The 21,189-nt window shown below is 37.5% G+C and overlaps 1 protein-coding gene across 1 annotated transcript in view; it reads right to left on the bottom strand.

The window, feature by feature from the left end:
- Window positions 1–13,612: 13,612 nt before the first annotated feature.
- The window catches only part of LOC136753859 (guanylate cyclase soluble subunit beta-2-like), a 17,680-nt gene continuing 10,103 nt past the window's right edge, over window positions 13,613–21,189 (bottom strand). The window contains exons 6-18 of the mRNA XM_066710243.1: window positions 20,858–21,018; window positions 20,283–20,382; window positions 19,820–20,040; window positions 18,499–18,610; window positions 17,800–17,903; window positions 17,007–17,223; window positions 16,538–16,858; window positions 16,079–16,227; window positions 15,789–15,935; window positions 15,352–15,506; window positions 14,589–14,803; window positions 14,107–14,229; window positions 13,613–13,779 (exon numbers count right to left, since the gene is read on the bottom strand). Of these exons, the coding sequence (XP_066566340.1) occupies window positions 13,613–13,779; window positions 14,107–14,229; window positions 14,589–14,803; window positions 15,352–15,506; window positions 15,789–15,935; window positions 16,079–16,227; window positions 16,538–16,858; window positions 17,007–17,223; window positions 17,800–17,903; window positions 18,499–18,610; window positions 19,820–20,040; window positions 20,283–20,382; window positions 20,858–21,018 (2,192 nt within the window). The remainder of the gene's footprint in view (window positions 13,780–14,106; window positions 14,230–14,588; window positions 14,804–15,351; window positions 15,507–15,788; window positions 15,936–16,078; window positions 16,228–16,537; window positions 16,859–17,006; window positions 17,224–17,799; window positions 17,904–18,498; window positions 18,611–19,819; window positions 20,041–20,282; window positions 20,383–20,857; window positions 21,019–21,189) is intronic.

Here is a 21,189-nt window from a genome sequence, read left to right as displayed (position 1 = left end):
TACACAGTGATAAGGTCTGACATCTCCGTTGTTTGAACATCAGTTGTTTCTCATTTATCCCTGGGTGCCCCTGACATTTTGTACAGCACTAGATGTCCTGTTGAAAAGATTATAACATAATTTATCAGAAGTGAAAGTCTACTGACAATGCACCATGTTTTATTAATGTCTGCCTCCTACTTACAGGCAAATTTGTAATAAGTTCCTGATTATATTTTCTTCTAGATTAAGTATAGTTTTGCGTCACTTGGGATTCAGCGATTTTTAATGACCTGACAAATTCCATTAATGTCCACTGTATATCAAGGTTCATTAAGATACAAGCAATGAAATTCTTTGAAATTTTGGTTTCAGAAATAGAGGTTTTTCCTAAAAATGCAAACTACAGTATTTTCAAAAAGACAAATGTAGGTTATTAAGCTTAATTCATTATTTTAGATAAATGTTATATATTCATGTCTTTTATTGAAACCGTCCACATTAACTGCATTTTAATAACTTACTGTATAACCTTTCTGATTCCCTGTGTGGGTAAACAAGAAATAAAGAGCATATGTATATTAGTGCAATTTCCTGGTAATGTGTTTCTTGCCTCGCCTTTTTGATGTTTTTCACAGTTTTTTAATTCCTGTCAATAGGAGATTTTCATTTTAATAATTTTCTTGGACTCTCCTGTCCTAATTTCACAAACCCTTGACCTTCTCTGCATTATCTAGCCGTGCCATACATATTCATTATAACAAGGTGTTACTGGATTATTAATAAGAATGATCTTGATTGGGCTTTCAATAGCTTGAAACAAACAAACATAAAAAACAGGAAGAGAGTACAAAGATCCACTGGCAATTGATTTATTTTAATGGAGGCTTCTGAATATTGGAAAGAGTACTCTCATCTCACTCTACATCACACTTTATGCACTTTATGATTTTCATATCAATATTCAGTAGGTCTTAAACTGATATGATTATAGTTTCTGCAGTCGAAGTCATACTGGCCTGCAATTAGTAAAACATTACACTTTACATACATTTCTTTGTCCCTATTGCCAAGGTAGGCTGACATTTTAATCAGTACCGGAGAATAAAGGAAAGAGAAATTGTGTTTGTGAATTTTCAAAAGCTTTTATGATCAGAATACAAAGCTCAAATCAATACGAGCCCCAGTGGTTTGAACTTCAGTGGAATACATTGCAGATGAGGACAAATGTGATTTTAATTTCTCTTAGAACCAGTGTTTGTCCGTCCATCCAAATGGGAATAATAGCAATAGCACAAACCGCATACTGTATCATATTGAACAATAAACCGGGTATTTTCTGCTTTTCTACTAAATGTTGAAGGATAATCACTTTATTTATTCTTTATGCAAATCTATATATTTATTATACCGTTTAATAATGTGTGTAGTATATACTTCTATGCATATTATACTTCTAATTCTGTTCTCAAATATTGACATTACAAATCATATCAATAGGCAATAGCCTATTGCGAAATCACAAACCTCATTCTTACAAGCTGAAGTACATTCGTCTAGTTTATAGAAATAAAACTAAGGGAAGATACTGAACTACTGTGTCAGCTGGATGTGAATTGGAAAAGCCATTCTAACAATTCCAGAAAGGAACCTGAGCATAAGTGCACAAAAGAGCTCAGGTCAATCCTGCCATTTTAATTAAAATGCTAGCTTTGAAAGATCAAGCAATTTTCTGTTGTCTTTCAGACTTCAAAATGCTTTTCATTCCTTCCTATTAAATGTTGTTGCTCTGAAATACAGTATTTGTAATAGCATTTAATCTAATGTTTGTGCTTTCTGTGGAAAAAAAATATTTTCATTCAAGATATATATCATATGGAATAATGCATGTAATGTAATTATATATATATATATATATATATATATATATATATATACACTCACCTAAAGGATTATTAGGAACACCTGTTCAATTTCTCATTAATGCAATTATCTAACCAACCAATCACATGGCAGTTGCTTCAATGCATTTAGGGCTGTGGTCCTGGTCAAGACAATCTCCTGAACTCCAAACTGAATGTCTGAATGGGAAAGAAAGGTGATTTAAGCAATTTTGAGCGTGGCATGGTTGTTGGTGCCAGACGGGCCAGTCTGAGTATTTCACAATCTGCTCAGTTACTGGGATTTTCACGCACAACCATTTCTAGGGTTTACAAAGAATGGTGTGAAAAGGGAAAAACATCCAGTATGCGGCAGTCCTGTGGGCGAAAATGCCTTGTTGATGCTAGAGGTCAGAGGAGAATGGGCCGACTGATTCAAGCTGATAGAAGAGCAACTTTGACTGAAATAACCACTCGTTACAACCGAGGTATGCAGCACAGCATTTGTGAAGCCACAACACGTACAACCTTGAGGCGGATGGGCTACAACAGCAGAAGACCCCACCGGGTACCACTCATCTCCACTACAAATAGGAAAAAGAGGCTACAATTTGCACAAGCTCACCAAAATTGGACAGTTGAAGACTGGAAAAATGTTGCCTGGTCTGATGAGTCTCGATTTCTGTTGAGACATTCAGATGGTAGAGTCAGAATTTAGCGTAAACAGAATGAGAACATGGATCCATCATGCCTTGTTACCACTGTGCAGGCTGGTGGTGGTGGTGTAATGGTGTGGGGGATGTTTTCTTGGCACACTTTAGGCCCCTTAGTGCCAATTGGGCATCGTTTAAATGCCACGGCCTACCTGAGCATTGTTTCTGACCATGTCCATCCCTTTATGACCACCATGTACCCATCCTCTGATGGCTACTTCCAGCAGGATAATGCACCATGTCACAAAGGTCGAATCATTTCAAATTGGTTTCTTGAAAATGACAATGAGTTCACTGTACTAAACTGGCCCCCACAGTCACCAGATCTCAACCCAATAGAGCATCTTTGGGATGTGGTGGAACGGGAGCTTCGTGCCCTGGATGTGCATCCCACAAATCTCCATCAACTGCAAGATGCTATCCTATCAATATGGGCCAACATTTCTAAAGAATGCTTTCAGCACCTTGTTGAATCAATGCCACGTAGAATTAAGGCAGTTCTGAAGGCGAAAGGGGGTCAAACACAGTATTAGTATGGTGTTCCTAATAATCCTTTAGGTGAGTGTATATATATATATATATATATATATATATATATATATATATATATATATATATATATATATATATTTTTTTTTTTTTTTTTTTTTTATTTGGGGGTGGGGGGCAGGGTTTACAACACAATTGCAGAGAGTTTATTAAAACTTCTATAAAAGCTTATGTGAGAAGAAATGCACTTTTATAAAATACACTTAAAATGAGAATTAATTGGTTCCCATTATTTTATTGTTTTGACAGATTTTGGGGAAAAACAACAGAAAACAGGTCTGATATAACATTTTGCATATTCAATTACTGAAATGTCACCCACCTTATCTGCCCCTTCTTTCTCTCCACTGTGTCACCCTTTCAACACAATCTGGGACAGATTCTATGCAGGTGAGTAATTTTGTATGAGTCCAAAAGTCCTTAAAGAAGATTAAAGAGATGTTACTCATTAATATTTTTGCTTTACAATGGCTATCCTTTCCCACAGCTCAAGTAATTGCCAGACACATTATCATTCACTTATGTAGGTCAATGCACATATATAATGAGTTGGTTGGATTTCCTCTAAGATAGGTTTCAAAATATAATTAAATTTCCAGCAACAATCATTAAATACTTGTTCTAAAACCGCAAGGAAGCCTGCATTTTTGTTACATCCTGCTAAGGACTCATCAACACAATATTTCAATTATTCCTACAACTGAGAAGCAGTAAACAGTGATCAGCTGAGAATGTATGTGTGAATCTCATATTTTCTATCACTTTTACAGAGGCAAAAGTGTTTTGTGCTTTTTACAGAAGTAAAAGTGTTTCCTGCCACCTATAGATATCAGTGGCAGGGCTTATAAGCAGTTGTAGAGGTCACATTTGATATATTTGGAATCCGCATCCTTGAAAACAACTGAGGAATGGCAGGATCATGACCCCCCCCCATCCTGCAATCAAAAAGAGCAAAGCATTAACTGAATATATGGCTGTGTATTTTAAGTCAAACCCATTTATCTAAATCTTTCTACTTTATTTTGCCTGGAGGTGGGCAACTATGGCACTGAACTGGATTTAATTTACTAGAAAGAACTCAATTTAAAGTTAAGTTGTACGGGTACCTTAGAAAAGCTTGTAGTGTCAAAGCCGGCATTTCAGTGTGAATGGGGAATAGTCAAGTGAACAGAGCTATGGTGCCGTGCTGTTAAGAGTTATTTAGCAGGCTGGCCCTTCGGGCTGATTGCAGACAGCAGACATGCAAATGAAAATGAAAACAAGTGGCTGTGCTAGGCAGAAAGAGTTGCTCATTGTGGGGAGTCGTGAATGGCTTCAGCCCAAACAATCACAATGGGGATTTCTCCCCGATTAAGTAGGATCCAATTTTAGTACCTAGTTTTCCTACAATAAAATGTATGATTTTTTATGTGTCAAGGGACTGCTCCTTTATAAAATATCAGGTGCCTCCATTGTAGTAAATCTGATGGAGAACAATGGACAGTTTCAATAATGTTGTTGGTATACATGTTTACATATTAACAGATCCTTGTATTCTGAAGTGGGTACATCTGATTGCATCTGAAAATGATTCAAAACCAAATTTAGATTTATAAAGCCAGCCACTGAGCATTGTTGCTGACGGCAGCCAAATCTCTTTTAAAAGAAGCTATCAGTCTCTTATTTACGGGTCTTACAGTGCTAAGGAATCGAGTGATTTTGGAGTGTAGATTGCAGGAGATAATGGCACGCTGAAACCATAGATTGGATCGTGGAAAACTGTTTTCAACTAAGCCTTTATTAAATGACTGACTTTTAAGTTCTTAACACGGATCACTATAGCACATCTGATTGCACTCTCTAGGTAGCTGTGAAATGCTTGTCTTTTTATTCCTCCAATTATCACCTCTATGAGATGAAATGTGAAGTCTAATACCTGCCACCCAGTTATCACGGGGGCCTGCTATTTCAGCGTAGTATTGTATCCTTCCAGCCTCAAAAATAAAAACACGGTACAAGATATTTTGCACTGATCCTGTGATTTTCACCCTCAGTGCTTTTCAATGATGGCATATTAACTTTTCAACTGCTGGACAATGCTTTGTCCAAACCAGACCTGCATGTTTCTCCAGCTCTGTCAGATAGTTCATCTGACCCATCTCCCTCTGGAGCACATTGTCAGTCTCCTTGGCCTGGGGGTCCTGGGGATTATAACCGCATCTCGTCAGTGTGAGTGACAGGATGCTGGCTTCTGGGCTTGCCAGCGGTGTGGTACAGCAGGCTGCTGCAGCCCGCGGGTCATTAAAAATAGAAAACAAAGACACTGCCTCTGTGATATTCACCATTCCCAGAGGAGCTGGGTTCTTCTCAGGCACTATTTTTCCCTTCATCATCCTCCTGTCCTGAAGAGCCTGAAGTTTGGTCTGATATCTCTTCATTCGTAAGTAGGTCAGCCACTGCAGCCATGGCCATCCCACCTGAAGAGGAATGGTGCAAATCTCTTGAAGACAATAGAATCTACCCATCTTCTTAACAAAGCAATGAGAAACCATGTACTCCAAATGTGTGGCCAGTTAAGCTAGTTTAGACAAATAAAGGTATGTCAAGTCTGTCTTAAAAGATACAAGCCTATTTAACTGAATGAGCAAGACCTGAAGCCAAAGCCGTTGGCATTGTTTATTTATGTTGGGAACTCAGACTGCATTGTTCAGTGTGAAATCACATTCATCAAAAGCAAGAATCAAATATAGTTTAGAGTTTTAAACTGTGCGATTCGTGAACAGATAAACTAAACTAAAATTGCCAAGTTAATTTCTACAGTTGTTGGTCTGTCACGAGACCATTATTTTTAGATACATGGTATTCTGTAGGATGTTACATGCTTGCAAATATTTCTCCACAGATTTCCATATGTTTGAAAAGACTAGGGGCCGGATTAAATCAAAACTTTGGCCCACCTGCTAATAGCAAACTACAAACCTGTACATCATAGCAGTTACATTTATGATTAGAAGAAAGTGTCATCTTACTACAAATTGAGCCACAACTAAGTACAGTTCTGTAGTTTTCTATTCGCGGGTGGGTCAAAGTTTTGACTTAATCCGGCCCTAGGTCTTGGATTTTGTTTGCGTTGTTTAAACTTTCATGTTCAGGCCGGTAGGATAGAATTCGTAGTTGAGTGTGTTTGCATATGTGTCATTAATTATGGAATATAATTGTAAGATAACTTTCTCAGGTTGCTGTTTGTACATGCAGAACCACAGCAGAAAACTTCAGACTTGTCATTCATTTCCAGTACCCTGTTGCTGTTGTACATAAAGCTGATAAATATAACCGTGAAAAGGCTAACCAGCTATTTTGGATAGTAGTTTAAATATATATTACATACATATTTATTTCAGTAAATCCACAGATTGACCAATAAAATACATTAATTTATGTTAATAATCAGAAATATGGTGCCTGATTAATGAAATGCAGTTGTATACTATAATGAAATTGGTGACCTACCACTTCGTTATTGACATATTGGCAAAACTCATTAAGAAGCCTTATTTCCTACTTATTGACTGCAGATTTATATAAAAAACATGAACTGAAAATTCAATATATATTGATTAAACTTTTATTTAAGTCCAAATAAAACCTTAACCCATTTTGCAATGTCAAGATAAACAATTAAGCTTAACGTGTTGTACATCTGTTGCAAAAATACAATACAATTGATCAAATTCAAACATCCTTTCAACTGACTCTGACTATATATTTCAATTGGATGATAGTTAATTAATTCAATGATAAATTAAATGTAGTCTTTTTGATGTTCCAAAGTGTCCAAATTACCTTCCTTAGTGGTAAGGCGATGCAGTAATTCATAGCCTTACTGGGACTCTGGGAGTCCCATAAACTAACAGTAGCTGTGGAAGATTTTCAAGTATTAAATCCCTTCTCATGTATCAGTATTCAGTGTGTATCTAAAGTCATCATTACCCTGGGAGTTTAATATAAGTCTTGGACAGCTGAATGCTGACCTTTAAGACATATATTTGTTGGCAGAATAATCCAGAGTGACAGTTGGCTGCTGAAAACAAATGAAAAGATTTATAAGCAATCAAAATGAACACGAGTTGCTTCTTTGAACAATGACAATGCCCTAACATACCTTCCTGAATTACAGATATGTCTTTGAAGGCATACACATGAAAAGAAAAGATACACTAATAAATGCCTTCTGCCTTGAAATCTCACACATCAAGATCTGTACATCAAGATATGTACACTTTTCCCTTCAGCTCATTCTTCACCCCGACTATCATCCTAATGATATGCATAAGTATCTTTGATGTCAAGTGTTAAGGTCCGCTTCAAACATTATTTTTTTTGTTTCTCTCTCTAAAACTTGACTATGAATTGTAAAATAATTTGTCCAAATTCCAAACATAATTTAATACTATTTACATTATTTCTGTCAGTAATAGAATTTCAAGATTGTGTGGGCTGTGTGTGCATTGGTTTAACCTCCCTTAGCAAGTCTAAGCTTCAAAACCTGTGTATAATTCTTCCTTTAGCTGTCACTTTTATTTAAGGTGTTACACTTAAAGTGATTTATCCATAAGCCATTCATCAGCATGAACGGGTTTGATGTCTGGAAATCAATGTATTGATAGTGTATTATGTTGGCATTTCGAGGCCTATACATTTCAGAAAATTGATTTCCAGTCACTTTAATTAGATTGAATAGAAAATGCTTCAGCAAAAACCAGTAGTGCCTGAGATCAACATCTCACAAAGGCCACAAGGATCTCTAATTACAGTCTGTCAGCTGGATCTGGGTCATGGTAGATCACTGACTTGTATTCAAGGTAGTTCATAATCATAAGACACCATAACAAAGTGATGGTGGTAGTGCAGGACCCTGATCTCAGTCCAGTATTTAACCTGATTTCATGGTCGGCAAAAAGGTAGTCAATGGTCAAAAGTATTGCTTCTCAAAATATAGTTAATCAACAACATAGCACATGAAAATGACATGAATACTGTTGGTGAATGCAACAGCAATGAAAGCAAGACAATTGCAGAATTTAAGCATTAATCATATTTTATGGTATTTAAAAATACATTTTCCAACCCCCCACATACATTTTTACAAGTCAATCTCATGCTTCAGAAATAACTTAATTATGGATTTCTATATCTGGGCTTCACAGCGCACTCATTCACAGTTGTTGTGATATATTTATAATACTCTAACAGAGGGGCTTGCATCCATTCATCTTCTTAGTTCGACTCATTGCAATTACAAGAAAGTAATCCAAATAATTCTATTTGCAACATAATCCTTTTTAAATTATAGTATATGCATTCATTAATTTCTATTTTATTCGCCATTCACAGTTCTCCCACAGTTTTATTCAGAGTGGATTATAAGGGATTGCCTGCTTGGGTTAGTTAATTAATTGGAAATTCCATTCTGCATGTAAATGACTGCCACAGTGCAGAGCTGCAATATTCCCTTGGCAAAACTACATTAATAATAACCCTGAGAGCTTGTTATTTTCCTTTCCATTGGAGACTTCGCATTTTTAACATTCTGATGAGGATATAGAGATTAGAGTGCCAAATGATGAGAGACAGCTATAAAATGCATACAATTTACCTCTTGGAAGGTCCTTAGAGCTGCTACAAAATCCTTAATCTGCAGGAGCAAGGTTTTATAAATAATAGCACTACTACTACTACTACTGCTATTTTTTTTTATCTATACATAATAGTAAGTGTAGTGGTGTGGTTGCTTGTTGTACAGGACACCCAATTTTCCTTCAATTTGCAACAAACTAACCATAGCATCCCTAAACACTTTTATTCTCAAGGTCATCTAACGCCTAACTATACCCATCAGGCAAGTGATCAATAAGGAATTGTTCGACTTTCATACAAAATGAAGAAAATTGGAGTGCACCTTAGAGGACAGTCAACTTTTCATCACTGACTCAAATCAAAATCTCTGTGAATTAATAATAGTAGCCTAGTCCTTTAATCATGAAGTGGAAATACCCCCACAAGGCTAAAATTAAGCAGATTATTCCCAACTCCTTTATTATGTATGGTCGACTTCTAATACATTACAAACAATACATACATTAACCTAGCCTCGAAGAAACATCCAAAAAGCAGCACTACTAATACATTTGTACTAGAGGAAGTGATGACTGATCAAAACTAACCGATCAAAACGCAACACAGAGGGAAACCAAACTGAGAAATGACGTCATCATATGTCCAAAATGACGAGATTCTTCTCACGCTCTTGAGGAAAGTACTTCACCTACATTGCTCCACTGTAAAAACTAACAAAACACAGCTGTATAAATAGGTGGTAAATTATGTGATTGTAGCAATTGTACGTTGCCCTGGATAATGGTGTCTGCAAAGAAATATAACAAGTATGTATATATGCATGTATACATGCGTGTAGGTTAGTGTTATTTAATTTGCAACTGACGCCGAACTAAAGCATTGATATCCTGATATGTGTAGTGGTGTTATTGGGATCAAACTTGGAAATGTCTGCAACATGTCCGCTTACATTTCTGTGTATATAAATGTTAAGGACAACACGGGGCGAGAAGGGTGTTGCGTTTCGTTCAGTTTAGCTCTCCGGTAACACGAATACCTCGGCCTCACCTGCTTTTGTATTTATCGGTTTTGATGCCCTTCAAAAGTCTCACGTACGAGAAGTTTTAACTTGTGACCGTTTTTTAAAAGATCATATATACAGGAGAGCATAAAAGATTTCCTTTAGCTTCATTTTTAAACGTCTTTTTTTTTTCTTTGAAATAATATGCTCATGTTGACAAGCGAATAAATATTTCAGACCGTGTGGGAGGACCAGAAAACTGCATCAGTCACCGGAGACACTGACCTGCGCTTTAGGCTACTTGAACTACTAGTTGTTTTGTTCCTGGAAAGCCTAAACTACTTTTTAAACTCACTTTAAAGTCACCCTAAACTACACAGTAAGTACCCATCTCCTAATCTATTCTCACAAATTACAGACTTGGAATCCACCATCTCCAGTCTATCTTCATTGAAACAAAGGTTTTCCTGAAAAACGACACCTCGACGGATGAATAAATTAGTGACCATGTCTTGATGACCGGTCACCTGAACCTTTTGGCTGTATAAGTGGTGAAAGGCGACATAATCTTCCCCGGACAAGATACTGGCTGTGATTGAGAGAGCACCATGTTAAAACCAAAGCAGCACGATTTTTATTTCTACGAGCATCTGGTTCAGAGAGCCAACTTTCTCCCAGAACAGAGGCGGGTGACGTTCAGCACCATGGACAGCAGCCGGCGGCTTGTCCAGGTGATCATGGAAATGCAGCTCGAAATCAAGAAGCTGGAGTCCGAGAACCGGGCGCTGCGCGGCGGCGTGGACCCGGCTGGGCACTCGGGCAGCCAGGAGGCCAAGGCCGAGGATCATGCGTCTCCGACAAATTTAAGACGAAACGTATCGGCCCCGGCATTAGAAGGACCATTTAAAGGTACGATACATTTCGTGTTTTTCATATATGTATGTATGCATGCTTTTTTGTATTTCTGTATGTAAGTATGACTCTGAGGCTGTAGTTCAGTGTGGCAGAAAAGAGAGTTAGATAAACCCCTCTTGGTTTGGATCAATTCAACACTCCAATGCATGATCTGCTCTCAATGTGACTGTAAGATGGGTTTACTCACTTTGCGACAGAAAATGTTATAATGACTGTCAGAAGATATTCCGTCTCCTCAACCGCTCGATCCAACGCCAAGAAGAAGGACAATCTGACCAATGTCTTGGAGGAGGTGGAACCCATTGAGACCAGCAAGGACAGGCTGAGAGAGGGCAACAACGGAGACGAGACACCTGTGTTGGGAAGCATGCTGCTGGATCAAAGGGATCAAGGGAGTGCGAGGCCTCCAAGCAACTTACTGAAGGAACAAATCAATAACAGGCGGTCTCTGAAAGACTATGTTCACAAAAACAGGTATGCAGACATTGCAAGAGATTCTGACGTCAAATATAGCATGTGAATGTCTTTCATTAGAAAATGTAAAACATTTTGATTGTAAACTAGAGAGCACCTATAGTTTATATATAATGAACAATTTACACTATTCAAAATTTACTGAAAATGCTGACTACATGTATTCCTCTAAGTCCTATTGTGTTATGACAGATCCACAAACCTTCCAGATTGTTAGACAATCTGGGGTGAATGATTTAAAGAGTGTGAAGCTGCTTTGTGTGGTGTCATTTGGAGTGGGAACACATTTATAGCTGTAAGAGGTGTCAAGCTGAAGTAGTCAGAATGAGGCTGAGCTACCCTTGCCACTCTTGAGTGGAAGGTCACCTCAGAGAACTGGAAGGATTGTTAAACTGTCAGCTGAGAAGACAATTGTGCAAAACTGTGGCTAATCTAAAGTCTGTAGCTTCTACCATTATCCAACCAGAACCTTTGACAGCTACATAAAATACAATTTAATGCTACTTCAGTTTGAAAAGTAAAATGTAATTGGAGCCTTGTGCTTTTTCCTGAATATTAATTAATAAAATAGTCAAAACAAAATGATTGTACTTTGACATTATCAATCAAATCTTATAAAGATAAACACTTTTGTGGGAAACTCTTAGAGCTTGAAATTGTACTGTATATTTATTGTAATATTGTCTCAGAGGATATGTAATATAAAAAATAAAAAAAATCTAAATTAAGAATGCAGTTTCATGTCACCCTTCGTTTATAATTATAGCACCTTTCATCACAGGTAATGATGCTACACACTGTATTACTTGAAATCGTTCAAAAGTGCACAATCCTAATTCTTCCCTCTTCTCTTAACAGGGCTAAAGTGAAATCGGTCTCATTCTTACTGCCGGTGGAGCATTCACACTGCACTGATAATAACCAGTCCTCCCAGAAGTACATCCCCAATCAGAATGATTTAGGTATCACTGTTGGGAAGGATTTATAGAAGGAGAATGTGGGTGACACTGTAAGCGAGTCAAGTCAATGCTACCTCTTTTTAGGTCAACTGATCACAAGATTTTATCTTTGCTGACCTCAATCCCAAAGATCCAGTTACAGATTTTATTACAACCCTAAAACAGACAATCATTCCCTGGCACCAGTATCTAGCTTACTCTCTCCATCTAGGTTTATGGCCTCCTGGAGCTCTAATCATTGTCAATGGATCAGGTGTCCTTGTTTACTGGCCTTAAAACATGTCAGATATTCCAAAGTACATTAATCCCTAACTGGAAACCTTTCAAATGGTAGGCTGAAAAGTGGATTACTTTTCTGAGAACTTTGTCAGTTTTAGAATGTAATTTCTATGTCTGTAAGCAGTTATGTGAAGATTACTGTGTTTTGTTTGTTTTTATTGTTTCTTTTCTTTTTTCAATATACCTGGTCCTGAAACGATGACTTGAGATGCTCTCAACACTTTATAGTGCAGGAGAGATGTAAAGAAGATACCCTTACAAGTATAGGCTACATGGACACATGGATTGGCAAAATATATTTATACTGATTATTTTTATTAACAAGACTTAATATGTAGAGGAGTTATATATTTTTTGTGTATTAATACATAAATGAAAGACAGTGTGGCTTTCAAAAAGTGTATATCCGATTTTTTTATTTTTGTAACAAATAACAATGTACAACATTTACTGACACATACTATCTTCAACCTACATAAACAAGATCATTATTTCCTTCCAGTTTAAGTGGCAGAAAGTCTGCTTTTGCACAACACAAATGTTGTGCAGTTATTAGTTTATGTTAATAATTATGGCAGTTTCTGAGGTAATACATTTGAGTTGTTAAACTTTGTACAATTGTATATACAGATTGTAGCTTTTTAACATAATGAATCTGGTACACCGTGTCATAAAAATATATTTAGTTTTGTAATACATAATCTATATTCCTTTTTTTGTCCTAATAAATACCAATAAATCTGAAAAACAAAGATATATTTTTGTTAGTTTTTTTCTGTATACTGTGCTTTAAATTTAAATTCAGATCTAGAGCCCACATGTTTTACAAGTAATTCACATGTACTGGCTGCCCACATACAGTGCAGATAGATTTTCAAACTCAGTCTCTTAATTAGTGTCTCATGTCAGCCATTCAAATAGATTTCACTTACTTCTGCTGAAAAGTAATGCTGACAAAATACATACATTTCTTGCTAACACTGCTAACATAATTTACTGACTTAATTTCTGGACATCAGTACTGTACAATACTTAATAATTATTTCAACAATTACTTCTTTGACCTGTAGAAAACAGTCTTGTACAGAGCAGTACTGTTCCTGATCCAACACGGCTGCTAAGAGACGCTCTGTCAGTTAGACGGTCCTTTTCTTTTTCTTTTCAATGGAAATCAGAAAGCCTGTTTCTCGCACTTGTGCCTCAAGAGATAAGCTATCGCTCGACTTGTGAGTTCACTTCCTCCACCGCCTACAGCAGCACACAGAAATTTGATCTGACAAGCTTGTTTCGAGTTCCGCTGCCAGCCGGCTCTGGGGCTCCCGGCCTCGCTGTCTCCGCTGAAAGCTGATAAGGTTCATCTCCCGATTGCTGGTCGCTATGGAGACTTCCATAGCTTTCCGAATCGCGTGCTTTACCTGCAAACAGAAGCATCTCTTTGGTGAGTCGCTAAGTTCCAGATTCAAACCAGGCTTAAACAAGAACTAACCAAGGGTGAATCTATGCTTATAGGACCTGGCCTCAGTACCTTTAGGTAAACTGAATAGTGTCTGTTCAGAAGAGGGCAAAACTACTGTGAAGTATTAAAGATACTGGCATACAATTGGACTACTTGTTTCTACAACTTCTGTCAGGGTGTTCTACTATATACAAGGCATTTTCTTAGCAAGCAAGCTGATTTAGAAACTGAAAGGTTTCACTTAAAAATGAATTGCCGCACAGGAGTAAAACCAATGTCAGAATACCCGTCAAGTTCTTAATCCGTGGAGGATTGTTAGTGGGAGGGGTAACTTGAATTTCTGATGGGCTGTCTGAGTACTTCATGGCCACTGTTGGGCGACGGTCTTTACTCTGAGGTCTTTGAAGGTCTATAAGAAAAATTAAGAAATGTCTGATCACCATGCATGATCTTTTAAAACGTGTATGCTTGCCTGCATACTGCTGGAAATTCTGCAACAAAACGAATCATTAAGGAAATTAAGGAAAAGCATTAAAAAAAGTGTTGCAATATTAAACCTAAAGACTTCTTGGGGACCATAACTTTTCAAGACGTTTCAATTTGATGAAAGCTTATATTTCAGCTAAACATTAATGTAGGCTTCACTTTCAGGAAATGGAAACCCATACTCTCTTGAACACAGTCTGACTTCTGGTTGCCAAAGGCTTATCTTAAGTTAATAATGCAAATATTTTCTAACTCTCTAGGTTTATGGCTTATGAAACTAACCCCGAGGGCCAGGCCTTCTTAAAACCTCCATAGTGTGCTCTTGTATAGACTGGGCTGACTCCCTCCCAGAGTCCAATTCCCTCACTGGTCGTCCCATGATCTCATTATCCGTGGCAGTCAGGTTCCCCGCCAGGAAGTAGGTGTGCATCTTCCCTTTGCCTTTCACTTCAATCTCCCCCCGTTGAATTATTTTAAAGCCTTTGCCTATCAAAGCCCTGTAAGACAAACCCAAATTCTGATCAAACAGATACAGTGATTGGCTGTTAATTTCCTTCAGATATGAAGGGCATTGTTCATTAAACCATTCTCTGCCAATTTATTATCCTGCATATCCCTAAATGTCATATTGTACAATAATACAAGTGCAAAAACCTTTTACAACAGTTTCTTTTTCTTCTTAATTAGAACACATCTTTAAAGGATCAAGATTCAAGAGGCCCTGCAAGGAAACTCACTTTTAATCCGTTCAAAGTCCGTTTGTGTTTCCGCTGGGAAACACAACACAGTGGATAGTGGTTTGTTCGTTCCTGAAACAACCGGCTATATAGTGCTTTCTTTACTTGACCTCCCCTATCATTCAATGTCAGAAGGGAAATGTCAGCAATTTGCCTCTGCAACTGTGACTGCACTCAAATCGCTCCATGCACAATGGTTTTAACAGTAACAAACCAGGTGAGCTTAAGCTCGAGAAAAGGTTTCTCTGCAACTCTAAAAGATGTATTGAGGTTCCGTCTCACTGTGAGAAAAAAAAAGAAAGTCTTACTGATGGGTGCTGGGACTCAGATGGATTTTGTTAGGAATTCCGTGGCTCTCCATCCGAGAGGCCGTGTTCACCGTGTCTCCAAACAGGCAGTAGCGCGGCATCTTTTCCCCCACCACGCCAGCCAGCACGGGCCCAGTGTGCAGGCCGACCCGGATCTGAGGAGGGAGAGCAAACCCGCACACAGACACAGACAATATCATCAACCAGCCAGCCACCGCTCTGGTAAGCATTCCCAAATTGACCACACATTACCATAAACTGTCATGTTTGCTTTTTGTCCATAAAACCTTTTGCTATTGCAGTTGTCATCTCAATGGAGAGAGTTAAAAAAAGGATAATTCTTATGATATGAAAAAACAGGCTTATCCTGAATGGTCATTGAGATGTTTGGGTGGGGAATTTGAAAGGGGAAGTGGTTGGCTGTTCAAAGATCTTACTTGTATCGGTTCCCCTGTGACTGGATTCATCACTTCTCTTGCTGCAATGATCATTCCCAAGGCAAAGTTCGCCACCCGTTCTGCGTGGCTCAACACTGGGATTGGCACCCCTCCCACTACCATGTAGGCATCACCAATTGTCTCCACCTAAAAAATGCAACACAGGTAAATAGTAGTGGTTTTAGGTTTGCTTTGTAGTAAAAGCAAATAATAATAATAATAATAATAATAATAATAATAATAATAATAATAATAATAATAAAAATAATAATAATGCAGTAGTCATTGACCTTAAAAACATCATGAACGGTGGTTAACCGGTCAAACTTGAGGTACATGGAGTTCAACATGAACACAATCTGAATAGGTTCACACTCGGAACAGATGTTGGTGAAAGTCACGACATCGCTGAAGAGAACTGTACACTCCTTAAACTCGCCTGTGGAGAAAGAGAGAAACACAGATGGGAAAATCTTTATCCCTGGCTCTGCTGGAGTTTCGCTTCCATGATTCAAAGAGCAAGTGGAGCATCACTGCTGGGTCACTGCTGTATTGTTGAACAGCTGGAGCTAGCATTTGCCCAATCTCATAAAATATGTAGGATTCTGTTGCACATTTGAAGGACTAATTCATGGCCTTAAGCTTATACTTATTCTTTTTTTTTTTACATATTTGTGAACCCAGTGTTTCACAGTCTGACTGACTGAGGATGTTCGTGTTCTGCCCTCCCTCAGGCAAGGGTCATTCACCTGCCTCGACTTTTTTGCCTTCCTTCAGCTGATTGGCCACGTGTTTGGGCAGCATGGCATACAGGAGGGCCTCGGTCTTCTTCTTCTCCTCCTCCAGGTGCTTAGACAGGATGCGCAGCTCCTCCTTCTTGCGCTCCAGCTGGTTGGACAGCTCCATCTCCGCCAGCCGCTGCTGGTTGAGAAGAATCAGGTCCCTGGTAACGTCGTGGGGGGCGATGTCAGAGATGTGCATCTGCCTTTCCTCCAGCTCATGCAGACTGCGCAGGAGAGGGGAGGCCAGGTACAGCATGCTCTGAAGACAGTCCATCCACACCATCTGACCTGGTAAGCAATTATTAGTATTAACAAATTGAAGCAGTAAGACTTCAAAAGCAAGAATATTTATCATTTTTATACAGTTTGCTTTAAATCCTATTATGGTGGAGGATTATTTAATTACACATCCATTTTATGTATCTTTTATTTTTACCTCTTAATTCTAGCATTGGACGACTCTTCCAGGATTCGGGCATCATGTCTCTTTTTGTTTTCAAGACAAACTGGCTGTTGATGAACTTCCTCACACTGGAGATGGTGAAAGTCACTTCTGGATGGATGATGGTAAAATACTGGTCAAGACGAATTCCCATAGTCTGTAGTCCAGGGACAATCTTCTGAATGTTCACTCCTGCCTGCTTCACCCGGAGCTTAAACCCACAAGATAGACATTGGTTCTATTTATTTTTTTATTTTGTATTTTTATTAAAGCTTCCCGGAGAGAAGCCAACACCCTGTACTGAGACTGGAATTAACAATACAAAAGTTACAAAAGTTTTTAAACTCTTTGACTGAGGGTTTAAACTCATTGACATACAAAATTATTTCACTATTGACTGCTGATATACTATGCCAGTCATAAAAGCAGTTTGATTAATGTGTTCAAAACTAAATCTGCTGCATTGAACAAGTCCCAGATCAATGGAGCTTGTTAGAAGTTCATTAAGATATGGCTATTTATATTTCTTTGTTTATAGTTTTCTGTTATGACATGATGCAAATTAGTCATAGTTAAATTTATTATGAGAATAAGCCTTGTTTATGCACGTAGCCTGTAGCTCATCTGAAATCTTCATGCAAATATGACCCAATTAGTGCTATTTCCAAAAAACATTTGCATGGAGTAATAAGCAAGGAACTCTGTGGAGATAGGTTACATATAATGTACAGCAGTAGAATATTTTAATTTGCATAATTCCCTGTTAATGCCTTGGAAAATGCCTTACCTCCTTATCAAATACAATGTGGAAAGGAAATGCATTACAAAATGTTTTTAAATCTATGCAGAGCATCTCGGGGTAAACTGGTTCAAATCCTCTCAGAAGTTTACCTATAATTAGAAAAAAACAGTGGTTTATTTTAGTGCAGGCATGCCACAGAAGTGTTGTGCAGTCGTGACGATGCATCTATGCATGATACACAACTATATTTGTAAAAAGCAATACTGGCTTAATGTAGCTAAATACTTAAACTGAGAGAGAACAAAGCTATGGACTGCTATACTTTATTGTAAAAAAATAAATAAACAAAATACCAATTAATTGGCATTGTATCTTAACTAGGGATAGGAAAAACTACCGGCAAGTAAACTAAACTGTCCCAGCAATGTCATGGGTTATATCATTCACAGGCAGCAGTGTGGAGTAGTGGTTAGGATTGTGGGTTTAATCCCAGGTGGGAGACACTGCTGTTGCAGGATATTTTACATAGATTGCTCCAGTAAAACCCGAGCTGTATAAATGTGTAATTGTATGTAAAAATAATGTGATACAATTGTAAGGCGTCCTGGATGAGGGCATGTGCTAAGAAATATTATAGTTTTAAAGAACTCTGGTTTTTAATTGTATATATCCTGCCATATTGCTATGATGTCTTGGTGTGCTCACATTGTGGATTATCAGAAGTTGCTTGTAAGAGGAATTTACCCTTGCCCAGTTTCACAATCCCTCGTACTGTTTCCCAGTGGTTCTTCTTCATGGGACATGCTAACATGGAACAGCCTTTACTTCTGATTTTGTGCATTGACTTTTCAACATCCTAGATGTAAGAAAAATCACATGTATGGAGGGTGTGGGCAGCACTTTCATGATACTATGTATTTTTTTAAACAGTTGAAAATTAGTTTAATTGATTGTTTTTCCTCACTCAGGGCTGCAATATACTATAAGATTCAAATCCATTTTGTTTTGTTTTGTTTGCTAACTAGAGTGAGTGGACTGACTATTAATAATGAAAACTTATTATCAGAATCCCAGTAAAGCAGCAAAAGGACCCTATTCAAATTACTCAATTTTGAGGAGGCGGTGCCTGCCTGGTATAATCCGGTATTTGTGATTCCGCCATCAGCATGTGACAACACACAGACTGCAGTTCTTTTGCCATATTATTTATTATTATTATTATTATTATTATTATTATTATTATTATTATTATTATTATGTTGTTCCTTAGATTTTTATTCCACTTATTCACATTTTCACTGTGCATTTTACATACTACAGAACTGTAGAAGTATTACATATTCAATAATATATTATGCAATAAGAATTATCACACTCAGTCAAGATACAATCAGATACTTTAAATTGTAGTTTAATTCTGTTCCGCAACCTGGCATGTCTAAGTATCAAATAAAATAAAAAATAACATCATAAAATGTTTCACTATTCTTCTCTGCATTAATAACAACATATACATTATGTAACTAGACTGAAAAAAAGCAGATAGAAAAAAAAGCAGTCTTTAAATAGCTAGGCTTGATGTTACAAAAGCCCAAGCAGTAGAGCTATAATTACTAATATTTCTCTGGTGCTCTTTGTGACATTTTTTTTGCTGTTTTGAGTTTAACAGCAGGTGGCTGCACCTTATTACATTTTATGTAAGGAATCAAAATAAATCAATTCAAAATACATATATATTTTTAAAAGATACTACCATTTTCCTTTATTTTTGTCAACCAGTAACCTCTCAAATTATTTTCCAGTACCTTATTGTCGATTTCTGCATTGTGCACTTATAAAATGAATACAAATTAACAGTAAAAATATATACTGAAATATTTTGATTCAATATGACCCTCTCTAATGCATAGAAAGATGCCAAAACATGAACATTAATATAGGCCTCTGTGGGTCATGTATAGAACAATTGCTGGATTCCCTCAAACCACGTGTAGGCTATTTGAAAGTACTGGGGCAAAAATGAGTGTTGTGTACAACAAAACTGGTCCTTAAATGCACTAATTACCTCTTTATTTAACTGCTTCTCACTTTGTCGACGTGCATTGGCGAGATACTGAGGTGTTGGTGCCAATTTGCTCCGTCTCTTGTTTGAAAAGGCCAGCTTTTGAGTGACAAGAAAAACAATGTGCTCCTTTTTGCCTGTCCTCTCCTCTTCCTCCATTTGATTCACTATTTCCATTGTGATTTCACTGTTGAAAAAATCCTTTGCCACAGCTCCAATTATACCTTTTGTTAAAAAAAGATGGAAAAGTGGGAGGAAAGATGAATAGATTACATCTACAATACAATTCTATAGAGCTAACTTCTCAGAAATGTGCACAATGAGAGCATTATTGCACGAATGTAATTCCAAGCTTTCTAAAGCAATGGCACTTTTCTTTCTTTCTCTGAATCTCATAAAACATGAAAGTGTGACCTCTGTGTATCGATCCTACTTTAAACCAGATAAAAGAAGTAAGCTCCAATACCAGGAACGATATGACACAGCCCTCGACGATCAGAATAGTAGTGTAAATGCATAGTGCCGTCCTCGTTCTTCTCCACCCTGAACGAGGGGGCGTTCATCTCCTGAAATGTAGAGCAGTTGAAGTAAAAGGGATGACTAGGAGAGCCCTTGAGTGACAGAAAAGATGTCACTTTTCATTACCATCAACAAGTAAAAGCTCATTAACCAATCAATGGGACAATCTGAATTCTATCAGACCAATTGGCTGCTTTACAAGTTTACAAGATTGCGCTTTGTTTCACTCCAACAGTGGAACAGCCCCGAGTCTGATACTCAGTAGAGGAACAATTTTTTTTATAGCTGGGAATTTAAATAAGCTTTTAAGATAACCGATCATTTGGATTTAGAAATCCTTTGTCTTACCTTTCACACTTCGAAGAGTTCTTGTTCTAGAAAACACAAACTAAAGACTAAACATTTTACACCAGCCTGTGTAATCCACCATGTTCTGGCCTTCCTATTTAGATCTATATACCTGTGCACATAAATAGCCATAGTAGGGGTATGGCTGTGATATTATATTGTATAGACACCGACCTGATAAGACAGGGACAAATAGCTGTGTAGTGCATCCAGGTTTTCAATAAACTCAAACAGGTTTCCACCAAGAGTCCTGAGCATGTGGTCATAGCCAGATCTCTTGCAAAACTCAAAGAAATACTCCCCAAACTGCTTCAAAACAATGTCCGGGGCCACATCTTCAGGAGGAAAGAAACCAAAATCATCACTGCTGTAAGATTTATGACAAATGTATTTCTCCATATAGTTATACTTTAAAAACAAATACAGGTATAAATGTGTACAATTCATGTTAATATAATATACATTCATATATAAGTTGTAATTGGTCATCTGGGCCAGACAGTTTA

Source organism: Amia ocellicauda, chromosome 7 (genome assembly GCF_036373705.1).
Source record: "Amia ocellicauda isolate fAmiCal2 chromosome 7, fAmiCal2.hap1, whole genome shotgun sequence".
NCBI classification, from domain to species: Eukaryota; Metazoa; Chordata; class Actinopteri; order Amiiformes; family Amiidae; genus Amia; species Amia ocellicauda.
This window is presented reverse-complemented; position numbering and strand designations above follow the sequence as displayed.